The sequence below is a fragment of the Canis lupus genome, chromosome 25 (assembly GCF_011100685.1).
Source record: "Canis lupus familiaris isolate Mischka breed German Shepherd chromosome 25, alternate assembly UU_Cfam_GSD_1.0, whole genome shotgun sequence".
Taxonomy (NCBI): domain Eukaryota; kingdom Metazoa; phylum Chordata; class Mammalia; order Carnivora; family Canidae; genus Canis; species Canis lupus.
This window is the reverse complement of record NC_049246.1, coordinates 38348938-38369788: the sequence shown is the minus strand read 5'-3', so window position 1 is coordinate 38369788 and position 20851 is coordinate 38348938. Positions and strand designations below refer to the sequence as shown.

Below are 20851 nucleotides of genomic sequence, written 5' to 3'. Positions count from 1 at the left end.
GCTGAGAATATTTTTTACATAGTTAACTTTTGAAGATAACCTAATTTACCCTAGTGAGTCATAAACTTTCAAATATTGAAAGTGGTCGGTGGAAATGTACCTAGCTTGTTTCATAACTTCCTCTTCCGTCTGAAACTGTGGCCACCGGGCATAATTTGACTTTCCCTGATGCATCAGCATCATTGCTGTGATCACTCATTATTATCAGAGCTTGAACACCATGCAATTTACATCCTTTATGGTATTAAGGTCCCCAACACGGTTTGTCCTAGATATTGTGGATATTGGTTTCTTCTCTTTATTTTTGTCAGACTGTCTTTCAATTGTCAATTTGTAAGGGACTTATACCTTTAAGTTAATCTGGCCTAACCATGTTCTCTGGACTCATTGTCTGGTGAAAAAGAGCCAGTGATACTTCCTGCCTCACCTGGCTCTTGACCTTGCCATTTCATTCTCGTGCCAGGGCTCTCTTCTTTGTTTGAGTTACTGTTTACATGTGACTGTATTAACCTTAAGCCTTGGTTTGTGGGACTATTACTTACCCTCTTTGGCACTTCCTTTGAATAACAATGATAATACACATACTAGTTGTATTAACCATGGTGACCAAAGAATGATTAAATGCCATTTATGTCAATATTTTATACATAGTACCTTTTGTTGCAATAACTGCAAAAAAGGTCATCTTTGTTCTACTGTACTACTGAGGAAAATAAGGCTCAGGAATTCAGACCCAGTTCTCCTCAGCTCCGAAGTTCATGTTCATTGCTCTGAATCACTTTCTAGAAACCAGACTAGAATATACACCGTCATTCCTGCCCCAGACGGAAGCCCCTAACCCCATCTGGTGGCCGAGTCTTGGTGGGCTGGCTTAATGGCTGGGTCCACCATAATCCTTTGAAGAAGTCAGACAGCTGTCTATCATCCCGACTTCATCAGGGACATCCTCCCAGCTCTGAGTGGCTACTCCTTATTCCCACTGGACCAGGGCAGGTCAGAATGATACTGCATCTGGTCAAAGGCCACTGCAAGCTTTGTTCAGCAAGCTCTGCAGAATGTAAATTCTGTAAATGGTGAGTGAATGAAGACCCCTTATGAGCTATTCCCCTAAGCTTCATAGATTCATGAATTGGGTGCATCTCTTCCTGGCCCTGCAAAAGCCTTTTGTTGTTGTTACTTCTCAGGACTTGGCCGTGATCAGAATAGTTGAGGTTATAAAATGAATGGCCTCTGAGTGAGTGAGGTATTAATATATTATTTCAAATTTGTTTATTCAATGGAAGGGACTGAGAAGGGGTTATGGGAATTGTCTCATGTTATCATGGGAGCTAACTTCAAAGCACAGAGGAGGCATATGCACCGCCCCCGTTCCTCCATCACTCAGGGAACATTGTGTGTCCCTGAGAAGGAAAGAGTCAGGAGACCGACTTTTTTTTTTTTTTTTTAAATACAATTTGTGGAAAGAGCAGGGAAGAAAGCAACAGTGTCTTAAAATCATTTTCTCCCTAGTGATAGCCAACTGACATGCCCTGAAGATTTACCATGTGTCTCATACTGTGCCAAGCCCTGACATGGACATTAGATCCTCATGAATACTCATCCATTTAACAGAAGAGAAAACTGAGGCTTAACATGTTGCTTAAAGGCACAAAGGTAGTAAGTGGCTCAACTGGGATTTGCACTTGACAGAGGGCTTCCTGGGCCTTGGCCTAGCCCCTGCCCTGAACTTACTTCTATTAAGGATACGAACGGTTTATTCTGACCCAAGAAGAGTTCAATCATACATAAAAGAAATATAAGGTATGATATTAATGGCACATTTAAATGACCCATACATTCTGCAGAAGGCTGCTGATGAGAAGGCTGCCTTAGAGAGCGCAGAAAGAAAGCTTCCTGATGCATCTCAATGTACCAACAAAAGTCATCTGCTTTGGGCTGCACCAGTGCCAAAGGTAGGAAAGAGGATAAAGAGGGACTTGGCAACAGCTCCTGGATTTTTAAAATGGAAGAACAGCATACTTGTTAAGTAATTAATTGCACAACTCAATAAATGTCAGTATGTGGGAAAGATGCTTCCTGCAAGAGGAGGCCACTCTAATTAAGTGAGAATGAAGAGCAAGACGCTGAAAGAAGCAAACCCTTCCAAGCACAGATGTGGGAGAAAGAGGGCATGGGTCACTATCAAAATAGACTCATACCCTATGTTCTGGAGGAGAAGTAGCACCAGGAGAGGCAGAGGTACAAGCTGAGAAAGGCCTGAGGGAGATATCACTGGGTTGTGTTTTCCACTTTTTTAGCTAAGAAAGCACTGATTAATGTCCCCCTCCACCCCCACCCCCACCCCCGCCCTCTGAGTTTATGTGCCTGAGGGGACTTAGCTATCTGGAAATGATGCAAGGAAAAAGATTCTAACTAATCCCTGCCCTGGAACATGGCCAAGCCCATTAACCTGGTTTTCCTCAGCCTGGGGTGGGGGGGCCAGGGGTACATCTGCAGTTGCCTTTAATCTAATGGGGGTTCTCCTCCTTTGCAGTCACTATCACTTGGGAACAATTGATGAGCCTCTGGAAAATTTACAGAGAAGCCCAACAGGATTCAGATTTTAGTGATGATAGTGATGATGATGATGAGCAGGAAGAGGGAGAAGTTGATTTTTATCACTTCCTATTGATTGATTTATTCATTCCACAACTCACTGAATTCCCATGTAAAGGGTAAGCTACAGCCTAAGTAGCACATGGGGCTTTCTACCCCCATCTGGGCCTCCAAGTCTCTCTCCATGAGTCTGCATGGATGAACTCTGGTGGTGGAGAAGGTGCAACAAAGATCTTGAGGCAGCCCCTCCTGCCTCCTTGATAGTCACCCCAGAGTCTCATGCCAGCCCAAAACACCAGGTGGCTGGTTCCCTGTGCTGCAGCGATGTGTCCAGGCTGTCAGCCTCCATCAGACTCGAGAATGGGCGGCAGCCGCCTTCCTCTTTGACATAGCCAGGCACAAAGGATATCTTTGGGGTGATGACCTCATTCTTGTTGGACATAAAGTGGCCCCCTTTTCTGGGGGGCATTTTAGTGCTAACCAATGTCTTACATCATGGAAGAGCAGATATTGCATCAAATGTTACAGAGGGACCCAATCGCATTTCCATATCGCAGCTATAGGCTTTTACAGCCAGTTTGGATAGATGAGTTATTTCTGCCAACGAACACTTCATATGATCAATACGTTAAAAAATTTTTTTTAATCAAATTCATTACATTTAAAACTGTTTTAAATTCCCATCAAAATGCAATTTAAATGATCACCCCAAAACAATCTTCTAAAACAACTAGCAACTCTCTGAAAGTGTCAGCCAGGGAAGCATCACAAATTTTCCTGTGAGAAACATACCGATGCTCCAGGGGGATTTTCCAGGGTTGCCTCACTGCACCGTGCCATGGGCTAAAGATTTTTTCTGGTATTTTCTACCTTTGGAAGACACAAGGTTTACTTGGCACAAATGAGGTATTTGGATTGGTTAAAAAGTCAGACTCGGGAGCCAGACTGGCTAACCTCAAATTCTAGTTCTACCACATGACTGCCTGTGATTCTCTGACCAAGTCATTTAACTTGTCTGTGCCTCAGTTTCCTTAGCTGTAAAATGCAGATGCTCAGAGCGCTACCCTGTAGGATGAGGTGTAGATAAAACAATAACGTAAATATTCATTAGAACTATGCCTGGCATGTAGTAAGTGCTATGGAAGGGCTTGCTTTATTAATAGTATCATTGTCATCATCATCACTATTATTCATTTCATGGTAGGTGCCAGGCATATAGTGAGCCAGGTAAGTACAACCCCAGCTCTTACAGTGAGGGGAGACATCACTTAAAAGTTAAACCCCTGGGTGGCTCAGCGGTTTAGCACCTGCCTTTGGCCCAGGGCTTGATCCTGGAGTCCTGGGATCGAGTCCCACGTCGGGCTCCCTGCATGGAGCCTGCTTCTCCCTCTGCCTGTGTCTCTGCCTTTCTCTCTATATCTTTCATGAATGAACAAATAAATAAAATCTTTAAAAAAAAGTTAAACCCATCAGAATATAATTTTGGCTTGTGTGTTAGAAAGGAAACCCACAGGACGCAGCAATAAGGATTGAGGTTCAGGGCTGTGAGGCAAGGCTTCTCAAGGCAGTGTTGTGTTTTGTTTTTTAAGATTTTATTTATTTATTCATAAGAGACAGACACAGAGAGAGGCAGAGGCACAGGCAGAGGGAGAAGCAGGCTCCATGCAGGGAGCCTGACGCGGGACTCGATCCTGGGTCTCCAGGATCAGGCCCTGGGCTGAAGGCGGCGCTAAACCGCTGAACCACTCGGGCTGCCCCCACAGTGTCATGTTTAAACTGAGCCTGGAGGCTGAGAGGGAGCAGACTCAGCCTCTATTATGACCTGTAGCAGAGGCAGCAGCACACCTATCCCCTTAATGATCACTACTGGTCAGGCTCTGTATTGATCCTCTCAGTTAAGTGTTAAGCGTAAGGGATTAGCTCCATTTTATTTTATTTTTTTAAGATTTTATTTATTCATGATAGACAGAGAGAGAGAGAGAGAGAGGCAGAGACACAGGCAGAGGGAGAAGCAGGCTCCATGCCGGGAGCCCGACATGGGACTCGATCCCGGGACTCCAGGATCACGCCCTGGGCCAAAGGAAGGCGCCAAACCACTGAGCCACCCAGGTATCCCCCAGATTAGCTCCATTTTATAGTGGATACTATTGAGGCTCAGAGAGGTTAAGCGGCTTGCTCACAGTCACACAGCCTCCCCCTGGCAGAGCCTTGACCGCAGCTGCAGTCTGACTCCAGAGCTCATCGTGAGCCTTTCTTCCTTCCACCGGCTGCCTCTTCCACTAGGCTGCCGCCAGGAGGAGGACCATTAGACGTGGAGCATGTTGCTCAGTATGCACGCTGGCAGGGGCTCTATAAATCGACCCAAATATAAGAAGGGATCTCCTTAGTTTGGGTGGCCAGAGTGTTCTGCGTTGTGGCTGTGGGGGCAGGGGAGGAAGAGCGTTCAAGGTCCTCCTCTTCACTTGATCAGATTGACCACTGACCGGTGAGCCCTGAGGTTGACAGGTGGGCCAATGGCAGCCTTTGTTTGGGGGGGTGTGAACCAGGCGGGCAGGCTGGAGACATGCCCCCCTCCACCGACTGATGCCAAATGTTGAAGGTGTTCCTCTGAGGGCCTGACACCCACGCTGGGCATTCTGGGCAGCATTTGCCCTTCTGAGAGCTGCAGTCAGACGCTCTAGGGTTCTGTTCGTGCCAGGGATGGAGGGGGGTGAGGGGGGGGACATGGGGATTCATTACTTCCTCACATCCAGTAACTCCTTTCCTCAAGTTTGGAATTCCTCTTGAGCTCTGCTGAGGACATCAGTTCCTCTTTCCAGAGTTTTCTCCTGCTGTGTATGTTGAAGCTAATCCTTCATTTTTTGGTTATTGATCAGTGTGACCACATTCGCTTTTAATATTTCAGAAATATTTCCAGAAAACTCTCATCTACTGAAAGTGGCCCCTATCCCCGCCTTTTTTCCTCACTCTTGTAATTAATATATTCCCTCTTATACTGCCTTGCTGTCATTTCACTTGGACTTGGGGAAGAAGACAAGGCCACAAACATCCTTCATCCAAACTCTTGAATTTGAAGTCAGGCCACCCGGACTCCAAATATGGTGGAAACCATGTTCTACTGGTCTAGGACATGCAGATGCAATGAGAAGCAGGTCCTAAGTGGCTTCTGAACCTTTCTTTGCATTTGGATGCAGGCAGACAAGTGGGGTTAATTGAGCCTGCAGGGGGAGTTGAGTACCTTTCTATGGGGAGATGACGATTCACTTGAAACTTCATTGTTAGAACGTGGTTTTCTGGGCAAGGCCTTCTACTCCCCAAATCCCAGCCATACATTTCTCTTCATAGGTGAGTTCTCACCATGGCCCTATTCACCTCTTTAACAGTGACTGGCCACTCACCGCAGGTTGAACACGAAGCCAGGCAGCATCTGAGGTATCCAAGAAGCAGTAAGACTGACCTTCACTTCCCAGTTAAAGTATTTCCATCTGAGCTTATGTTTGATTTTGTAAGATAACATATTACTATCAGCAAGAGTGACCTTGACATGGGAAGATGGCAGACAATCTCACCCCCTCCAAGTGGATCTGTCACTGAGCATGAGGAGACTCAGAGGTCTCTGGGCATATGGACAGGTCTTTGGGGTGGAAAAACGTGCAGTTCACCTCCACGGGTGCCTAAACACAGTCCAGTTCAACCCAGTCTACATCTCAAGATACATTTAGACATACAGCTCTTGCATAATTTAACAAAGCTGGGAAAGTCCAACACTTTCAATAGGCACCATTTATTTAAATTAAATATGGATTTTCCTTTCCCGTTGTAAAGAGATCTTTGGATGTTTGCTTCCAATGGCAGAAAGATCAACATCCAGAATCAAATGATTCTTACCTAGTCCAAAATATTTTCGAAAAGAGCTCTAAAAATGAAATTCATTTGCCAGGACTTTTTAAAAAGAGATGCGTGGCTGGGTAAGCAGCTCTCCCAGACAAGAGCAAGAGTGATCCTAGTGTTCAGGGATATTTTGGAGATGTTTTTACTTCTGCTCCTTTATTTACTCCTCCTTTTGGTTCTCTTCTCTCTCTCTCTCTCTCTCACACACACACACATTGTTTACTCTCCAATCCAAAACTACTTACTTTTTCTTCTTACATTTAATTATCTGTCACGTATAACTCTGACATATCAGTAATCCCTCCCTCCCATCTCCCTTCCACTTCCTATCTACATCAAGTCTACTTTATATCTAAGCTATGTGGCCATCTCTGCTTTGAAGCAAGGAAACTTTTCACTATACATGCATTTAAGGTTTCATAAGTACTGAATGAATGAACACATATTTAAAACAACTTATGTGTGTAAATATATATATGATATTTTATGTATGTGTGTGTGTGTGTGTGTGCATGCATTTAATAACTCAGAGTGAAATCTAGTTCCCACCACTTCTTTGGAAAATTTAATCTTACAGACATTAGTGACGTTATTTCCTTATTGATGACAATCAGTTAAAAATCTTGCTCGCAGCATTTTATATTTAAGTGACATCTTAGTGAATCATAAAATAAAACCCTGCTAGGAGAAGGAGGTAGATGAGACCAAAGAGCATCTCCAAAAGTTATCAACCAAGTGAGGCCATCCACATTTGATGCTTGACAGCCAAATTAATTATTTGTCTTATTAATACTTCAAATGAAAATAGCAGACATCTGTAAAGGATTTCCACCTTATTTTTAAATATTTCCTGTGTATAGAGGCGCCTGGGTGGCTTAGTCGGTTAAGCATCCGACTCTTGATTTCAGCTCAGGTCATGATCTCAGGGTCCTGAGATCAAGCCTTCCCCTGGGCTCCAAGCTCAGCAGGGAATCTGCTTGTCCCTCCCTCGCTGTCCCTCCCTCCCCTCACATGCATGCATGCACGTTCTCTCTCTCAAATAAATAAATCTTTAAAAGTATATACTTCCTGTGTATAAACATGTATGCTAAGTATGAGAGAGAGAGTTCAGTTTTCAAGTTCATTTCTGTCTCCTTCCGGCCCACCCCACCCCCTACTTAATTTACTGTGTCAAACTTAGACCTCAGAATTCAACCCCCTTGTGGCAACTCTGCTACCCATTTACAATGTTTCATAAGAAAATGTTGAGCTTATAGGTCTATATTATTCCTTGTTTCTTGTCCTGATGGTCTCTTGTTCATTGGGTAACTGTAGTGCGTATTGAATTCCCAAGAAACTAATTTTCAGAGGTTCCTTTTCTCTGATGATGGAACTTGAAAGACAAAGCAAGACAGAGAAGATTGAAAGTCCCACAGCAGTCCATCAATAATAGGGGTGAGTCCCTCAGAGGCAACAAGGGGATCAATGAAAACAGGACTCTAATAGCTAGAAAGCATTTCATTTGTTTCCCCCAAGACGTTGGCAACTGCCAAAACATGTGATTCCAAAAGCCACCCTAGATGTGAGCCAGATAGAGAGACAGGTGCCTAGATAAGAGTCTGGGACATGGACTACCTCATCCCCGCCAAGCCCATGGTATACTATGGAGGATACCATTTCCACTGCCTACCATAGCTGCTGGAATGATTGAAGACCTCCAGTCTGTGCCTTGATGCATCCAACCTGTTTGTTCCTGGGCAGATGACCAGCCCTAAGGGGACAGACTGGACAGTCTTATGTCATGCAGATGGGTGTCGGTGGGTCATGGCCACACAGGGACACAAGAAGCCTGGAGGAGCAATCCTATCATATTTGGAAAGACATTCACAATCATGGAAGGACACTGTGCTTTTCCTCTGGTGGACACCATATATAGAGAGATACCTATATAGATCTTTTTTTTTTCAATGCACACAAGCCAGACAGGCTAAATTGTAGTTTCTCTTCAATAAATGTCCAAGTTGTTTGGAGTAAAAATGGTTTAGATTAGCACCCGGGCACTCTGACAAAGGTCCGGAGGGGTTAGGGGACTTGCCAGCACCATTAGCATTTTTTTCTTCTTTTTCCAGCAGCACTAAAATATGTTTGCAAAACAGAGGGAGATGGAGAACTACTGGCAGCCAGCACCTCTTAGTAGGAAAAAAAAATGTTTTACGTCTCTGGCAAACGTACCAATTAAATAATGCTGTGTTGTGACAGATCACTGAGCAATTAATGCCTAATTGAGCATCATGCTAGACGCTTCTGTGAAAGCAACTTCACTGGAGCTGGAGTGGCCACACCTCACAGCAAAACAAACCCGACTTCAAACTTCCTGCAGCACGCTTTGCACTGAGGAGCCCAGAAACCAAAGAAAACATTTTTTTTTTTTTTACTTTGAATCCCTGAGAGTTACACTGGAAGGATTAGCTTGACGAAAAGATCCCGACATTGAAAATCCTACTGGGGATTTCATACTTTGCTCATTTGTAAGCAAAAGCCATTTGCTGCGAGATATTTTTAGTGCAAGCAGCATCCCCTGTTGCCCTATTCTCTTACAATAGACCATTAGATCTTGAAGCCAGGCCAAGCAGGTCATGTGACTTCGAAGCATCTCTTCGGTTCCCTCCTAAGTGACTAGTCTCGCAGGAGTCAGGGAATACTAGACTCTTAGCTACCGAAGACCCCAATGTCCTTCCCGGAGCCTTGAATTCTTCCTGATAGGATGCGGGGATGCTTTTACAACTGCCTTTTCTAAGAGGTCAGGGCAGCAGAACTCGCCAAGTGACCTCAGTGATGGAGAGATTTTCAGCCCCACCAGCCGCCTATGTAAATATAAAAATGTATTAGGCTGCAGAACTGCGTGTGTGGGAACAGAACAACCACACCATTGAAAGGAACTCACAGGGCCAACGCTGGTGTCACTCACGTGGGTTTGGCTAACGCGTGCATGCTTTTGATCAGTCGTTTTGATTCAGCGGGCTCCGCATTTCGGATGAGCCAGTTTCATTTCTGGAAGTTCGGAGCTGTGAAAAGTGCAACCCCAGTTACTTAGCAAAATTCCCCTTCGGCAGTGCTCACCTTGACAAAGAAAACAATCATTTTCCCTCTTTATGGGACACTCCTTTTTGCCTTGGAAAAATGTCAAAAAAAAAAAAAAAAAGAAAAATGTCAATGTGGAGTTCGATTTTCAGTTGTTTAGTCTGAAAAAGAGGGATTGAGTGCAGGAGTGAAAAAGAGATATTTTATGCAGAGCTCTGAGGCGAGGATCGAGGAGAATCATTGTAACGAACAGGAAATGTGTTCCTGCAATGAATTGAGAAATAAGTCTCTGGGCAAAATGCTCTAATATTCCCGAGTGTGTTCGGTTTCAGTGGATCAAATCTTTCCCATCTCTGCATCCAAGCTATTTGGCGGCGATCAGATGATCAGAGCTCAAGGAAGTGATTGGAGAGTGAGCTGGCTGCAGCTGCAATGTAGGCTGTTTTCAGGGACAAGGAGCCACTGTTTTTCAAACATAGCATCAACATAGAAGTTATTTTGTAGGCTCCAGGATGCAGCAATGGGCTGCACTGCCAGCATTGTTCTGCTTCAAGCTTTTCGTTCTGTGGTCCAGAGGAGCTGTCCACACATTTGTAGACGACGCCAAGAGGAACCATCCCACGAAATTTTGCCTCTGGAAAGTGACGATGAAATGAGTAGACCCAGAACCCTCATCATCATGGTATGGTATTTGTGGCAAAGCAGCCTCGGTTGTTTGAACTGTTATTATAGAAATGAGGTTGCAATTTAGGGTTTGGGGGTGTTCAGCCTGAGATAAAGAAATGTGTGACCTAGAGTTTACTACTGTGCTTCACAACGTGGGGGAAACGTTTAAAACTACTTCTATCATTCAGAGCTGATTATCTTTCTCTTAGATCTGTCACGAAATGTGCAGTTTATCAGTCTATTTGAAATTCTCTTCTGCCTAGCATTTTGTATGCTGTTATTCACTTTTGTGCAGAGAAAAAAGAGAAAACTTGGGGAGTTTGGTTTAACTCAGTGGATTTTATTTTGTAACTCTAGTTGGAAAGAAGAGCTCCAGACATAGTTTTAGATCACATGTAACCAATCAAGTTGTGTAGATGTTGGTAGTTAAATATCTAGCTTCAAGGCTTTTGGAGTTTTTGTTTCTGACCCGGCTGTGGAAGTGCCTTTACAAAATGCTTAACTTAGGCATAAAATCAGAATAAAGTTTTTGAGAATTTTGTGGAGTGCATGGTGTTTTAGAATGCTATTTCTTGCCATTGGCCACATTACATTTCTGTCTGTGCTTCAGTTATACTAGACAACATTACTGCTTCCTTATGCACCTATTTTATCAGCAAGAATAAAGTAGAAGGTAGCGTCTTTTCTTACTTGAGCTTCAGGGAGAGATCTGCTTAGTCACTGAAATCCCACGTTCGGATGGAGGTGGTGTGCTAAAGTTTCAAAAATTGGGGAGATGTTGCATGGTTTCAGTACAATCGACTTTTTCCTCTTAGATTCCAATGTTCAGATATCAAGGATGTAGTAAATAATGAATGAAAAATACCTGTTACACTACAAGTTTTTAAATGAAAGGCATTTGGTTTGGGCTGTGCCTCTCAGTGATAAAATACTAAGCTAGACCATTCCATGCCAACTTCTTCAACAAATCGATATTTGATTTTCGAAAGGCAATACTGTTCTTGAACTATTGGGCTATGATTTTCTCTAGGAGGAAATACAATGTGGGAATAATTTCATACGTATTATTCCCATAAGTTTTTCACATATTAAATCTAAAGAACTTGAGACTTTCCCCCCCAAGTTTAACTCTTGTTAATGACAGTAGCATTCCTAGCATTCCATAGTTATGTGTATTATTTATGCCATCTCAATCATTAAACAGCCTTTCCCTTCCCAATTTTACCACTTAGAGTATAATATTTTGCAGGTAGAAATTTTTTTGAAAGATTTTATTTATTTATTTAGGAGAGACACACACAGAGAGAGGCAGAGACACAGGCAGAGGGAGAAGCAGGCTCCATGCAGGGAGCCTGAGACAGGACTGGATCCTGGGACTCCAGGATCATGCCCTGAGCCGAAGGCAGGCGCTAAACCACTGAGCCACCCAGGGATCCCCTGGCAGGTAGAAATTTGAAAAAAAAAAAAAAAAAAAAAGATAACAATGCCATATTTTTTCAAAGATCCCTTTAATTTATATGATACCTTTATGGACATTAAATGGAATGATGATGAATTTACTGATGAAGAACCAGGGCTTCAGAAACATTGCATATCTTATTCAAATCACACAGCTACTAAATGCCAGACCCTTGAGTCACATTTAGATCAAGGATTACAAAAGGCAGTATAATTTCCACTCTCTTCATACCTCTAAGGAAATAAGGATAAAACTGAATTTTCATGAGAAGTCTGATGGAAATTTTGGACCACTCAGAATAAGATATGTTCATACAGAATCATTGTGCATCTTGAGAGTTTCCTCTGGGTCACTCCAAATTCATACATTCAACAGCTGTTTATTGGTGGCCCGCTATGGGCCAGCCACTGTTCTATTCATTTGGAATGTACCCATGAACAAATCCATCAAAGATGGATTGCCCTGAGCTGTAAAGTTTTACATTAAGTACATTTTCCAAATTTCGTTTTTATGGAGATGTCGTATTAGTGTTGTGATGTTTTGTATAGAAATTAAGATAAAGAAATGATTCTTTATCTTTTAAGATAGTAGTTCAAAAACTTTAATGTGTTTTCAAATCACCTAGGAATTCTTATGTATGAACCAATCCTTAGGCTCCTGGACCCAAAGACTCTATATAAAAGGCGTGGGGTACAGCCTGGGCATCTGCACTCTTAGCAAACACTTCTAGGTACTTTTGATGGAGGAGCCCCATGGATGACATCCAGAGAAACATGGCTCTGGAAACTGATCATCTACACTCTCTACATCCTGTCCTTCTTTAAACTGATGGGCTAATCATCATCTAACTCTGACTCTAAGCTTCTGAACAAAATTATTTTTTTCTCTCTCACTTTTCTATCACCTGTTAGACATTAAATTTATATATTGCTTGTGTGTGTGTGTGTGTGTGTGTGTGTGTGATGGGTAGGGAGAGGGAGGGGGGAAAGGGAGACGGAGAGAGAGAGAGAGCAAGAAAGAGAGAGATATTACTGACTGTGGAGCCAGAGACTCTAGGTTGGAATCTTGACTTCTTCACTTATCAACTACATGATCTTCACCACACTGTTTAACATTTCTATGCATCTTTTTCTCATCTCTAAGATGAGGGTAATAGCTCCATCTGCCCAGAGCTGTGTTGAGGGTTTAATGAAGTGAAATACATGTTAAGTCCTTACAATCATGTCTAGATATCTCCTTAAAATATTTAATAAGGGGGATGTTCAATGACTGAAAAAGTGACATTTGGGGAAAGACCTAAAGGAGGTGAGGAAGTGAATCATGCCACTCTCTGCAGAGAAATGTCTCAGGCAGAAGGACCAGCCAGGATGAAAATTGCTAATCTGGGAACAAGCTAAGGGTGTAGAGAGGCCAATGTGGCCAAGTGAGCCAAAGAAAAAGTAGTAGAAAGAGAAGGTCATTGCAGCAATGGGGGCACATCAACGAAGGCCATCATGAAGACTTGGAGGGAGCTTTTTCCAAGAGTGAGAAGAGAAGCCATTAGAGGGAGGAGGCCCAGAAGCCAAGATCCTGGGCCATGGATCCAGAATGTCAGGATTTGACTCCAGTCTCTGCTACATGCTGTGTGATCTTGACACGATTCTCCTCCCTGTGACTTTGTTTCTCCATTGTTAAAATACAGAAAGTAATGGTATATAAAGTGTAAATTTCTTGTGAAAATTCAGTAATACTTGCAAAGAGCTTAGATCAGTGCCTGGTGGATAGTAAGTTCTCTATTAGCTGTAAGCTCGTTAATTTGGAGGGCCTTCAGTGGGAGAGTGACAAGATCTATGGCTGCAGAGGGTCCAGGGTTGAACCAGAAAGACCATTAATCCTGAAGTATTACTGTGATCCCAGAAAAAGACCTGAATGGGAGTTGTTGAGGTTGTGAGAAGTGGTTGGATTCAAATACATTTCAAAAGTAGGGCCAATAGGGTTTGCTTACAGATTCAACATAAAGTATGAGAGCAAGAAAAGACTCAGGGATGAATATGCGGTATTTTGATTTTGATTTGGCTTTGTTTGTTTTTTGGCCTTAACAACCAAAGGACTGAGTTGCCATTCAGATGAGGATGACTGCAGGAGAAACTTTGGCAAGAGAATCTAAGTTCACTGTGAGACATGTTAAGTTTGAAGTGCCTGTCAGGTCCATATATGGAGATTTCAAATTGGAAATTTCATATACAAGTCTGAGTTCCAAGGAACAGTCTACAGAGGAGATATAATGCCTGACACAACATAAATACCAATTAAATGATTGATGAATGAATAAATGATCTCTTTTCTAGTTTTCTGTATCACAGTGTGTATTTGCAGTTAGTCATATCTTGAGCTATTCATTGAAATTTTAATTATTTATTTACTAGTCCTATTTTTTTTCTTATCTCACTAGCAGACTGGAAACCCCATATAGGTAGAAACTATGTCTGCTTTATGCCCTGATGGTGCTCAGCTCAATTCCTTTTATAGACTAAAAACTGATTGCAAGTGTTATTGATTCTTTGAAATTTTTAAGTAATTGATATCAAGAGCTTCATTGATAAAGCTGTCTACTTAACTCTTCATTGAAATGTCCAGGAGTAAGTTAAAGATGGAGAAAGCTACGACAATAAAATCAAGGTTGTGAATGTTGATACTCTTCAGAAGGCTTTGGCACTTGAGAAGTCAGTATACAAAAGAGTCTCATTCCTGTAGCCCAGGTTCTGAATTCATGCAGAGATAAGCTTTGGGCTGGCATTGGCTGTACTTTGGCTGTGTAGTCCAAAGTGGAAAGGGAAAGACTTGGTAAATATCAAAATAAACTATTTTAGGTCCTTGGAATTTACAAGGGACACGTAAATCCTAATCTCTGAGACTATTACAATGATTTATTAAAATTCAGTCAAGTTTAACTTTGGGGAAAAAAAGGAGAAATTCTTTCAAAGCTAATTTACCTCTCACTCGAAAATTCTGCTCTGATGAGAGAAGTAACAAATCTTTTCGTCAATTATTTTTTGTAGCTTTCTTTATAACATATTTCATTAAAGGTCTCAGACACTACCTAATTTAACTGATGTAGATCTGCTATCTCCTGGGCAGTTGGCCTCCATTTTAAGGTCTGTTCCCCCTCTGTCTCTCCTGCCCCCCTCCCCTGAAAAATAGTAACTGTCTGGTCACGAACTGGAAGGTAGAATTGACACGAGAGGAGGGCAAGAAGCAAGTGCAGGGCAGGCTGCTGGTCTCTTTCTCTGGCTGTATAATCAGCTACCACAGCAAGAGTCAAAGTTTCAACTCAAAAGTGAAACATTTTTAAAATCCATGAGAATTTTGGAGTATCTCTGAAGTAGTAGAAACCACTCCATTTAAATTTAGGAATGCCAAAGAATTCGTGTATAGACCAAGTCAAACATGGCTTTATCTTTTTTATTTTTTTTAAGATTTGTTTATTTATTTATTCATTCATTCATTCGTTCATTCATGAGAGACATCACGAAAGAGTAGAGACATAGGCAGAGGGAGAAGCAGGCTCCCTTTGAGGACCTCAATGCAGGACTCGATCCCCGGACCCCAGGATCACACCCTGAGCCAAAGGCAGACACTCAACCACTTGAGCCACCTAGGTGCCCCTAACATGGTTTTATCTTTAATTTCGATTAAAGACGGGGGACAATGACATAGCCTCAACTTTGTAGCTAGCAAGTCAGGGATGTAAGATCTCTTCTGTGAGCCAAGGATGTGCACTTATATGATAAACATTTTGGAGCCAGAGAACTTCAGTTATGGCCGGGACACCTGCATTACCAGCCATTCTTTGGTGCTCTGGAATGCCAGGTCCAGGACCCTGATGAACTACAGTACCTGGATCAGATCCTGTCCTCGGTTTGTTTTTGTATGGCCTGTAAACTAAGAATACTTTTCACAGTTGTAAAATTCTGTAAAACAAAACAAAAAAGAAAGAAGACTGTATAGGAGAGACCATAAATGGCCCACAAAGCCTGAAGTCTTTACAGTCTGGCCTTCTGCAGGAAAAGTTTGCTCTGATGAATGATGTGGGCTCAGCCAGATAGGAAACTCGCTGCTTTATTACTTTGACCTCTGCAGTGTATTTGCTCTTCTGCCTAACTACATACAAAGGAACTTGGGTTTTTCCTGGGTGCCTTTTGTTCACCCAAAAGTCTGAAAACTGCTGTGATTCAATGACCAATTTGAGCTTTGGAGTCAGAAGCCTGTGTCAGTATCAAGTCTGTCTCGATATGCTGATTCATTGAGCCAGGTTTATTAAATGGGAAATACTATCTATCCTGTCTGTTGGAAGCACCGGAATGTTTATTTTTATGGAATCATTTTGTAAACTAGTGCATGTCCTACAAAGACGGAGTCTTGTGTGGTAGGCTGGCTAAGTTAGAGCAGCAGAGATCCATGGAAGGTCACTGTGCTGATGAGAGGTCATTATCCTCTGGGTGACTCAGTCAGCAATGTGACCATTTAAATCAGAGTTTTACTGGGGCGCCTGGGTGGCTTTCATTGGTTAAGCCTCTCACTCTTGGTTTCAGCTCAGGCTGTGATCTCAGGATGGTAAGATCGAGCCCCATGTCAGGTTTTGCACTCAGTTTGAAGTCTGCTTGAGATTCTCTCCCTCCCTCTCCCTCTGTTCCTCCCACTTGTGTGTTCTCTCTGTCTCTGTCTCTGTCTTTCAAATCAATCAATCAATCAATCAATCAATCAGGGTTTTACCTTAGTTGTTCCATATCTACCCCACAAGCGGGTATGGTGGCCAGAAGAGAGTGGGTGGGTGTGGACAGAAGAGAGACACCAACGAGGGTCCTGCGAATAAATTCAGGGCACAGAGAAATATATGATGTTCCCTTTTATTTCCTTTTATTTCCAAGGAAATAAAAATAATCTCTCTTCGTATTCTATAACAAATACTCTAATTTAAGAACACTTTATTATCAGAAGGATTTTAATATGTTTGCCCAGTTTCATCTTTTTTAATGGGTACATGAGGAAGAAAAAACTTAACAAATGATTTAAATCCTGAATTAATGTTCTTTATTCATTTTAGTGCAGTTTGAATCTTGAATATAGTAATATAAGGTTCCCCAGGGTAAAGAAGCTTGTATAATGGCATATGATTTTAAATGGTTTGTGCGGATGGAGTAATATGGAGCTTAAAAGCACAGAGAATCTTTAGAAGTTATTTTTCCTTGTGGGTTGTTTTTCAGCTGAATTTCAAAGGTGCAGAAGATGGACAGGTGAATTGAATGGCTTTTCCATAAGAGTTAATTGAATGCGACCAGAGGCCTAGTAGTTAGCAACACAAATCTTTGAGGCCAAGGCTTACCAAATTCAGATTACATCTGGTATTAGCTCATCCAAAGGATCGTGCATCTTTCTAGTTTTCCAAGCGATACAAATTTAGAAATAATATGGAACAGAGAAAAAGCATATGCAATTTAAAGGAATGTTTAAAATGTAAAGCCACCATAGTGGTAAAGAAAAGCAGAAAATCAAATGTCGTGGCATATGCAGAAACTTTCACCAAAAACAATTAGCAAATTCAACTATATAGAGATAGAGAAAGACATAAATGTGTATTAAAAATATAAAGAACATTATACTCTTAGTGGATTTGAGTGTTTTGGGAAAGGCCATAGTTTGAAGATAAGAGCAATAATGCATAGTTACATGATTAGAAAAAGCATAGATTGGACACATCAGTAGTCATAAAAAGTCCCTTAACTTTTAAAAATGATCAAATATTTTTAAAAGCCTGGTTATACCTATTTTTGTTTGTTTCTTTACTTTCCAGAACAGTATATTTAAAGCTTATCCCCAAGTACCAGGCTTTGACGTAATAAAATCTCGTGAAGAAGATTTGCATCTTTCGGCAAACCAATTATGAATACGGCATCGTCCCATGCTTCAACCAATTTCCTCTGGATCTTTGGTTTAGTTTCTCAGATTTTGCTTCACTGACCTGATTTACTTACATAGGGACATAAATTTAGGATTTCAAACTTCATTTCCAATAATCTACTTTATCCTGCTGGAATGTATTTCATTCTTAAAGACCATGTTCAACAAATTCAATATGCTCCAGTGAATTTGTCATGGATACGTGGCCTAAACATCAGAAATTCAGTAGACAATTGAGTGACACCTGGCCCTTGGGTTTGACAGGTATGAGCAGCAGCAGACAGTGGCTGCTCTGCTCTCATGGACCTTACAATTTGCTGGTGGAGACAGAAAGGACTGGTGTGTATATAAAACTGTAACCATAATAAATGCTTCAAATGAGAGTTACATTTCCACCTTACAACTTTATCCTTTGACCATCCAACCTTGACAACACAGTCAAGGAAGTTATCCTATAAAGTGGCAATGGAGCTGGGACTTAAGAAGTGAATAGATGCTAAGAGAAAGAGGATGCCAGGTGCAATCTTGACTTTTATTTTTTTGCCAGGGGTTAAAAGCCAGAGTGCATTTACTCACTGGGTGATCTCAGGATCAATTATTTGCATTCTCTATGCCTTGGCTTTCCATAAAACAGGAATAAAGAGGGTGCCTATCTCTGTTAGTTTCCCATTCCTACTGTAACAAATAACCAAAAACAGTAGCTCAAAGCAACACATTCATAACTTACAGTGCTGAAAGTCAGAAATCCAAAATGGGTCTCATTGGGCTGAAATTGGCACATCTGCATGCCTTTCTGGAGGCTCTAGGGGAGGATCTGTTTGGGGTTTTATTATTTATGTTTTTTTGGCCTTTTGTTTTTTGGCCCTATTCCATCTTCAAAGCTCACAGCAGCATGCTGTCTTCAGACATCTCTCTGACTCTGACTCTGGACTCTCTTACCTCCCTCTTTCACTTCCGAAGGACCCTGTGATTGCGCTGGACCCACCTGGATAATCCAGGATACTCTCTCCATCTCAAGGCCAGTGAGTCTGCACTCTTAATTCCATCTGCGGCCTTACTTCACCACTTGCCATGCTAATAACAGACTCCTAGGCCCTGGGGCTTTAGATGTGGACGTCCTTGGCGGGGGAGAGTTATTATTCTGCCTATCATAGTATCTCATAGGATTATTTTAAGAATCTCATGAATGAATACAAATAAAAGACCTGCAGTAGCTCCTGGAACCTGGTAAGGGGTCACTACATTTTAGCTGTTATGATTTCCTTTATTGTTGAAACAAAGAAAAGATCACAAATGTAATCCACTCCAAGGAGTTATTCTAAGAACAAGAATTAAACTGCTAGGAGGAAACCTAATTTGTGCTGCATAGAATGTAGGGAAATGGAAATTTAAGGTTCACTTTTTTCCCAGACCACTGCAAAACTCACTGCATAGACTGTTCACACAAACATATGATTCAAAGAACGTTTGGGTGTGTTTGAGATTTTCTTCTGTGTTATCAACCGATTGCTATTCTTCTGACATTTAACTTTTAGTTTTTTCTTGTTTCCTCTTCCATCCTGTATAAAGGAATACTGTATCTTTCCCATTCTCCAAACAATGCCACATTTAAAAATGATAAGGAAAAAGGAAAATATACAAGATCTTAAAATAAATTATTATAATTTAAAACCACTAAAATAATTTTTAAAAAGGAGTACATGAGGTGTTAACTGAAAAAGAGAATGAATTTTAGTTTAAGTTCAATGGAGAGAACTGAAGTTATTAACTTAGAAATGCAGAAGCCTGTATCTTCCTTATCATTTTTTTCTTTCAAGATTTTATTTAAATTCAAGTTAGTTCACCTATAGTGTAGTATGAGTTTTCTTATTTTTCATATTAAAGTTATTACAACGTTTTTAAATGTCGGTAGACTTTTTTGTTACTGACTTATAAACAGTTAAGAAACTTAATGATTCCAAATTATGGAAGCTAGATTCTTTTAGAAATAGATACTCAGTAAGAGGTTTGATGAGGGAATGCATGTAAGCCATATCTTATGAGTCGTAAAGCTTACAAAATAGGAATCCATGAAGTGAGAACAAAATATGGATTTATTCAGTAAGTTATCAGCAGCCCTGCCATTGGTACCTCTCTGCTCTCAGTGGCCTTCTTTGCTTTCATGCACTTTAGGAGAACAGATTGAACATCCTACAGAATATCTTTGACTTCTCCTTTCTGTGTCAGAGAAAGTTAGAATGGAGATAGCGTTCACAAAATAATAGCTCTTTAGCGAGTACTTTCAGCTATTTGTCACGCATTTTGCTAAGAACTTCGAGCCGTTATCTTTCCTTGTTGCCACAACAACCACTGGAGGAAATTATTTTTATTCCTGTGTCACTGAGGAAGATATTAAAGTGGGGCTTTGTGCAATTGAAATATAATGCGAACCACATAATATAAAATTTCCTGGGAGTTGTATTTTAAGAAGAAAAAAAACAAAGAAAGAAAGAAAGAAAGAAAGAAAGAAAAAGAGAAAGAAAGAATACATTTTATTTAACTTTTTATTTAACTCAATATATTCAGACTTTTATTATTTTGACATACAATCAATATAAAATTATCAATGAGATATTTTATATTGTTTTTATACCGAGTCTTCAGAATTCAATATATGTTATTGCTTATAATGCGTTCCATTTGGATGCTAAATGTTGATCCCAAGTACTTGTTCAGTGTTTAGATTTCATAAAGTATAGTAGTTGAACAAGTAAATTCACATAGCTCAGTTGTTTAAAAGCTAGTTGGACATTTTCAAATGACTGGATAGAGAGCATCAGTTCTTAAATCAAAATTAATTAAAATTAACTGTCATTAAAAATTCACTTCCTCAGTCATACTAACCACATTTTAAGTACCCAGTAGCAACCTATGGCTAGTGACTGCTGCCTTGGACAGTAAAGGTAAAGTAATTCTGACTTGCCCAAGGTCACTCATCCAGTAAGGATTTTAACTGGGATTTGAACCCAGAGCCATTGCCTGTAGCCAGTATGCCACCTACATCTCTTGAAACACCAGAGTGGTGAGTGGTGCAAGATTTTGCCAGCTTTATCAGGATATGTTCTATTGCTTTTGCATGGGCATTTGTTTCTTTGATTAAAACAAAACTAAAGTACACGCACAAAAAAGTCATTTAATTTCTTTAAAGCATGTAGGGATGGGGCAGTAGAGACCAGGGTATCCAGTAATATGGAGACATGAGGT

General features: G+C 41.1%; 1 protein-coding gene across 10 annotated transcripts in view; it reads left to right on the top strand.

Annotated features, from left to right (window-relative positions):
- The window catches only part of DOCK10 (dedicator of cytokinesis 10), a 260328-nt gene that overhangs the window by 51543 nt on the left and 187934 nt on the right, over nucleotides 1-20851 (top strand). For 3 of the 10 annotated variants that reach the window (XM_038573961.1, XM_038573970.1, XM_038573959.1), the window contains exon 1: nucleotides 9999-10228. The exons of 2 other annotated variants lie outside the window; for them this stretch is intronic. In XM_038573961.1, the coding sequence (XP_038429889.1) occupies nucleotides 10067-10228 (162 nt within the window). In that variant the 5' untranslated portion in view covers nucleotides 9999-10066. Of the gene's footprint in view, nucleotides 1-9997; nucleotides 10229-20851 lie in introns of those variants that run through there. 5 more of the 10 variants (XM_038573963.1, XM_038573960.1, XM_038573968.1 and 2 more) reach the window with 4 other exon arrangements.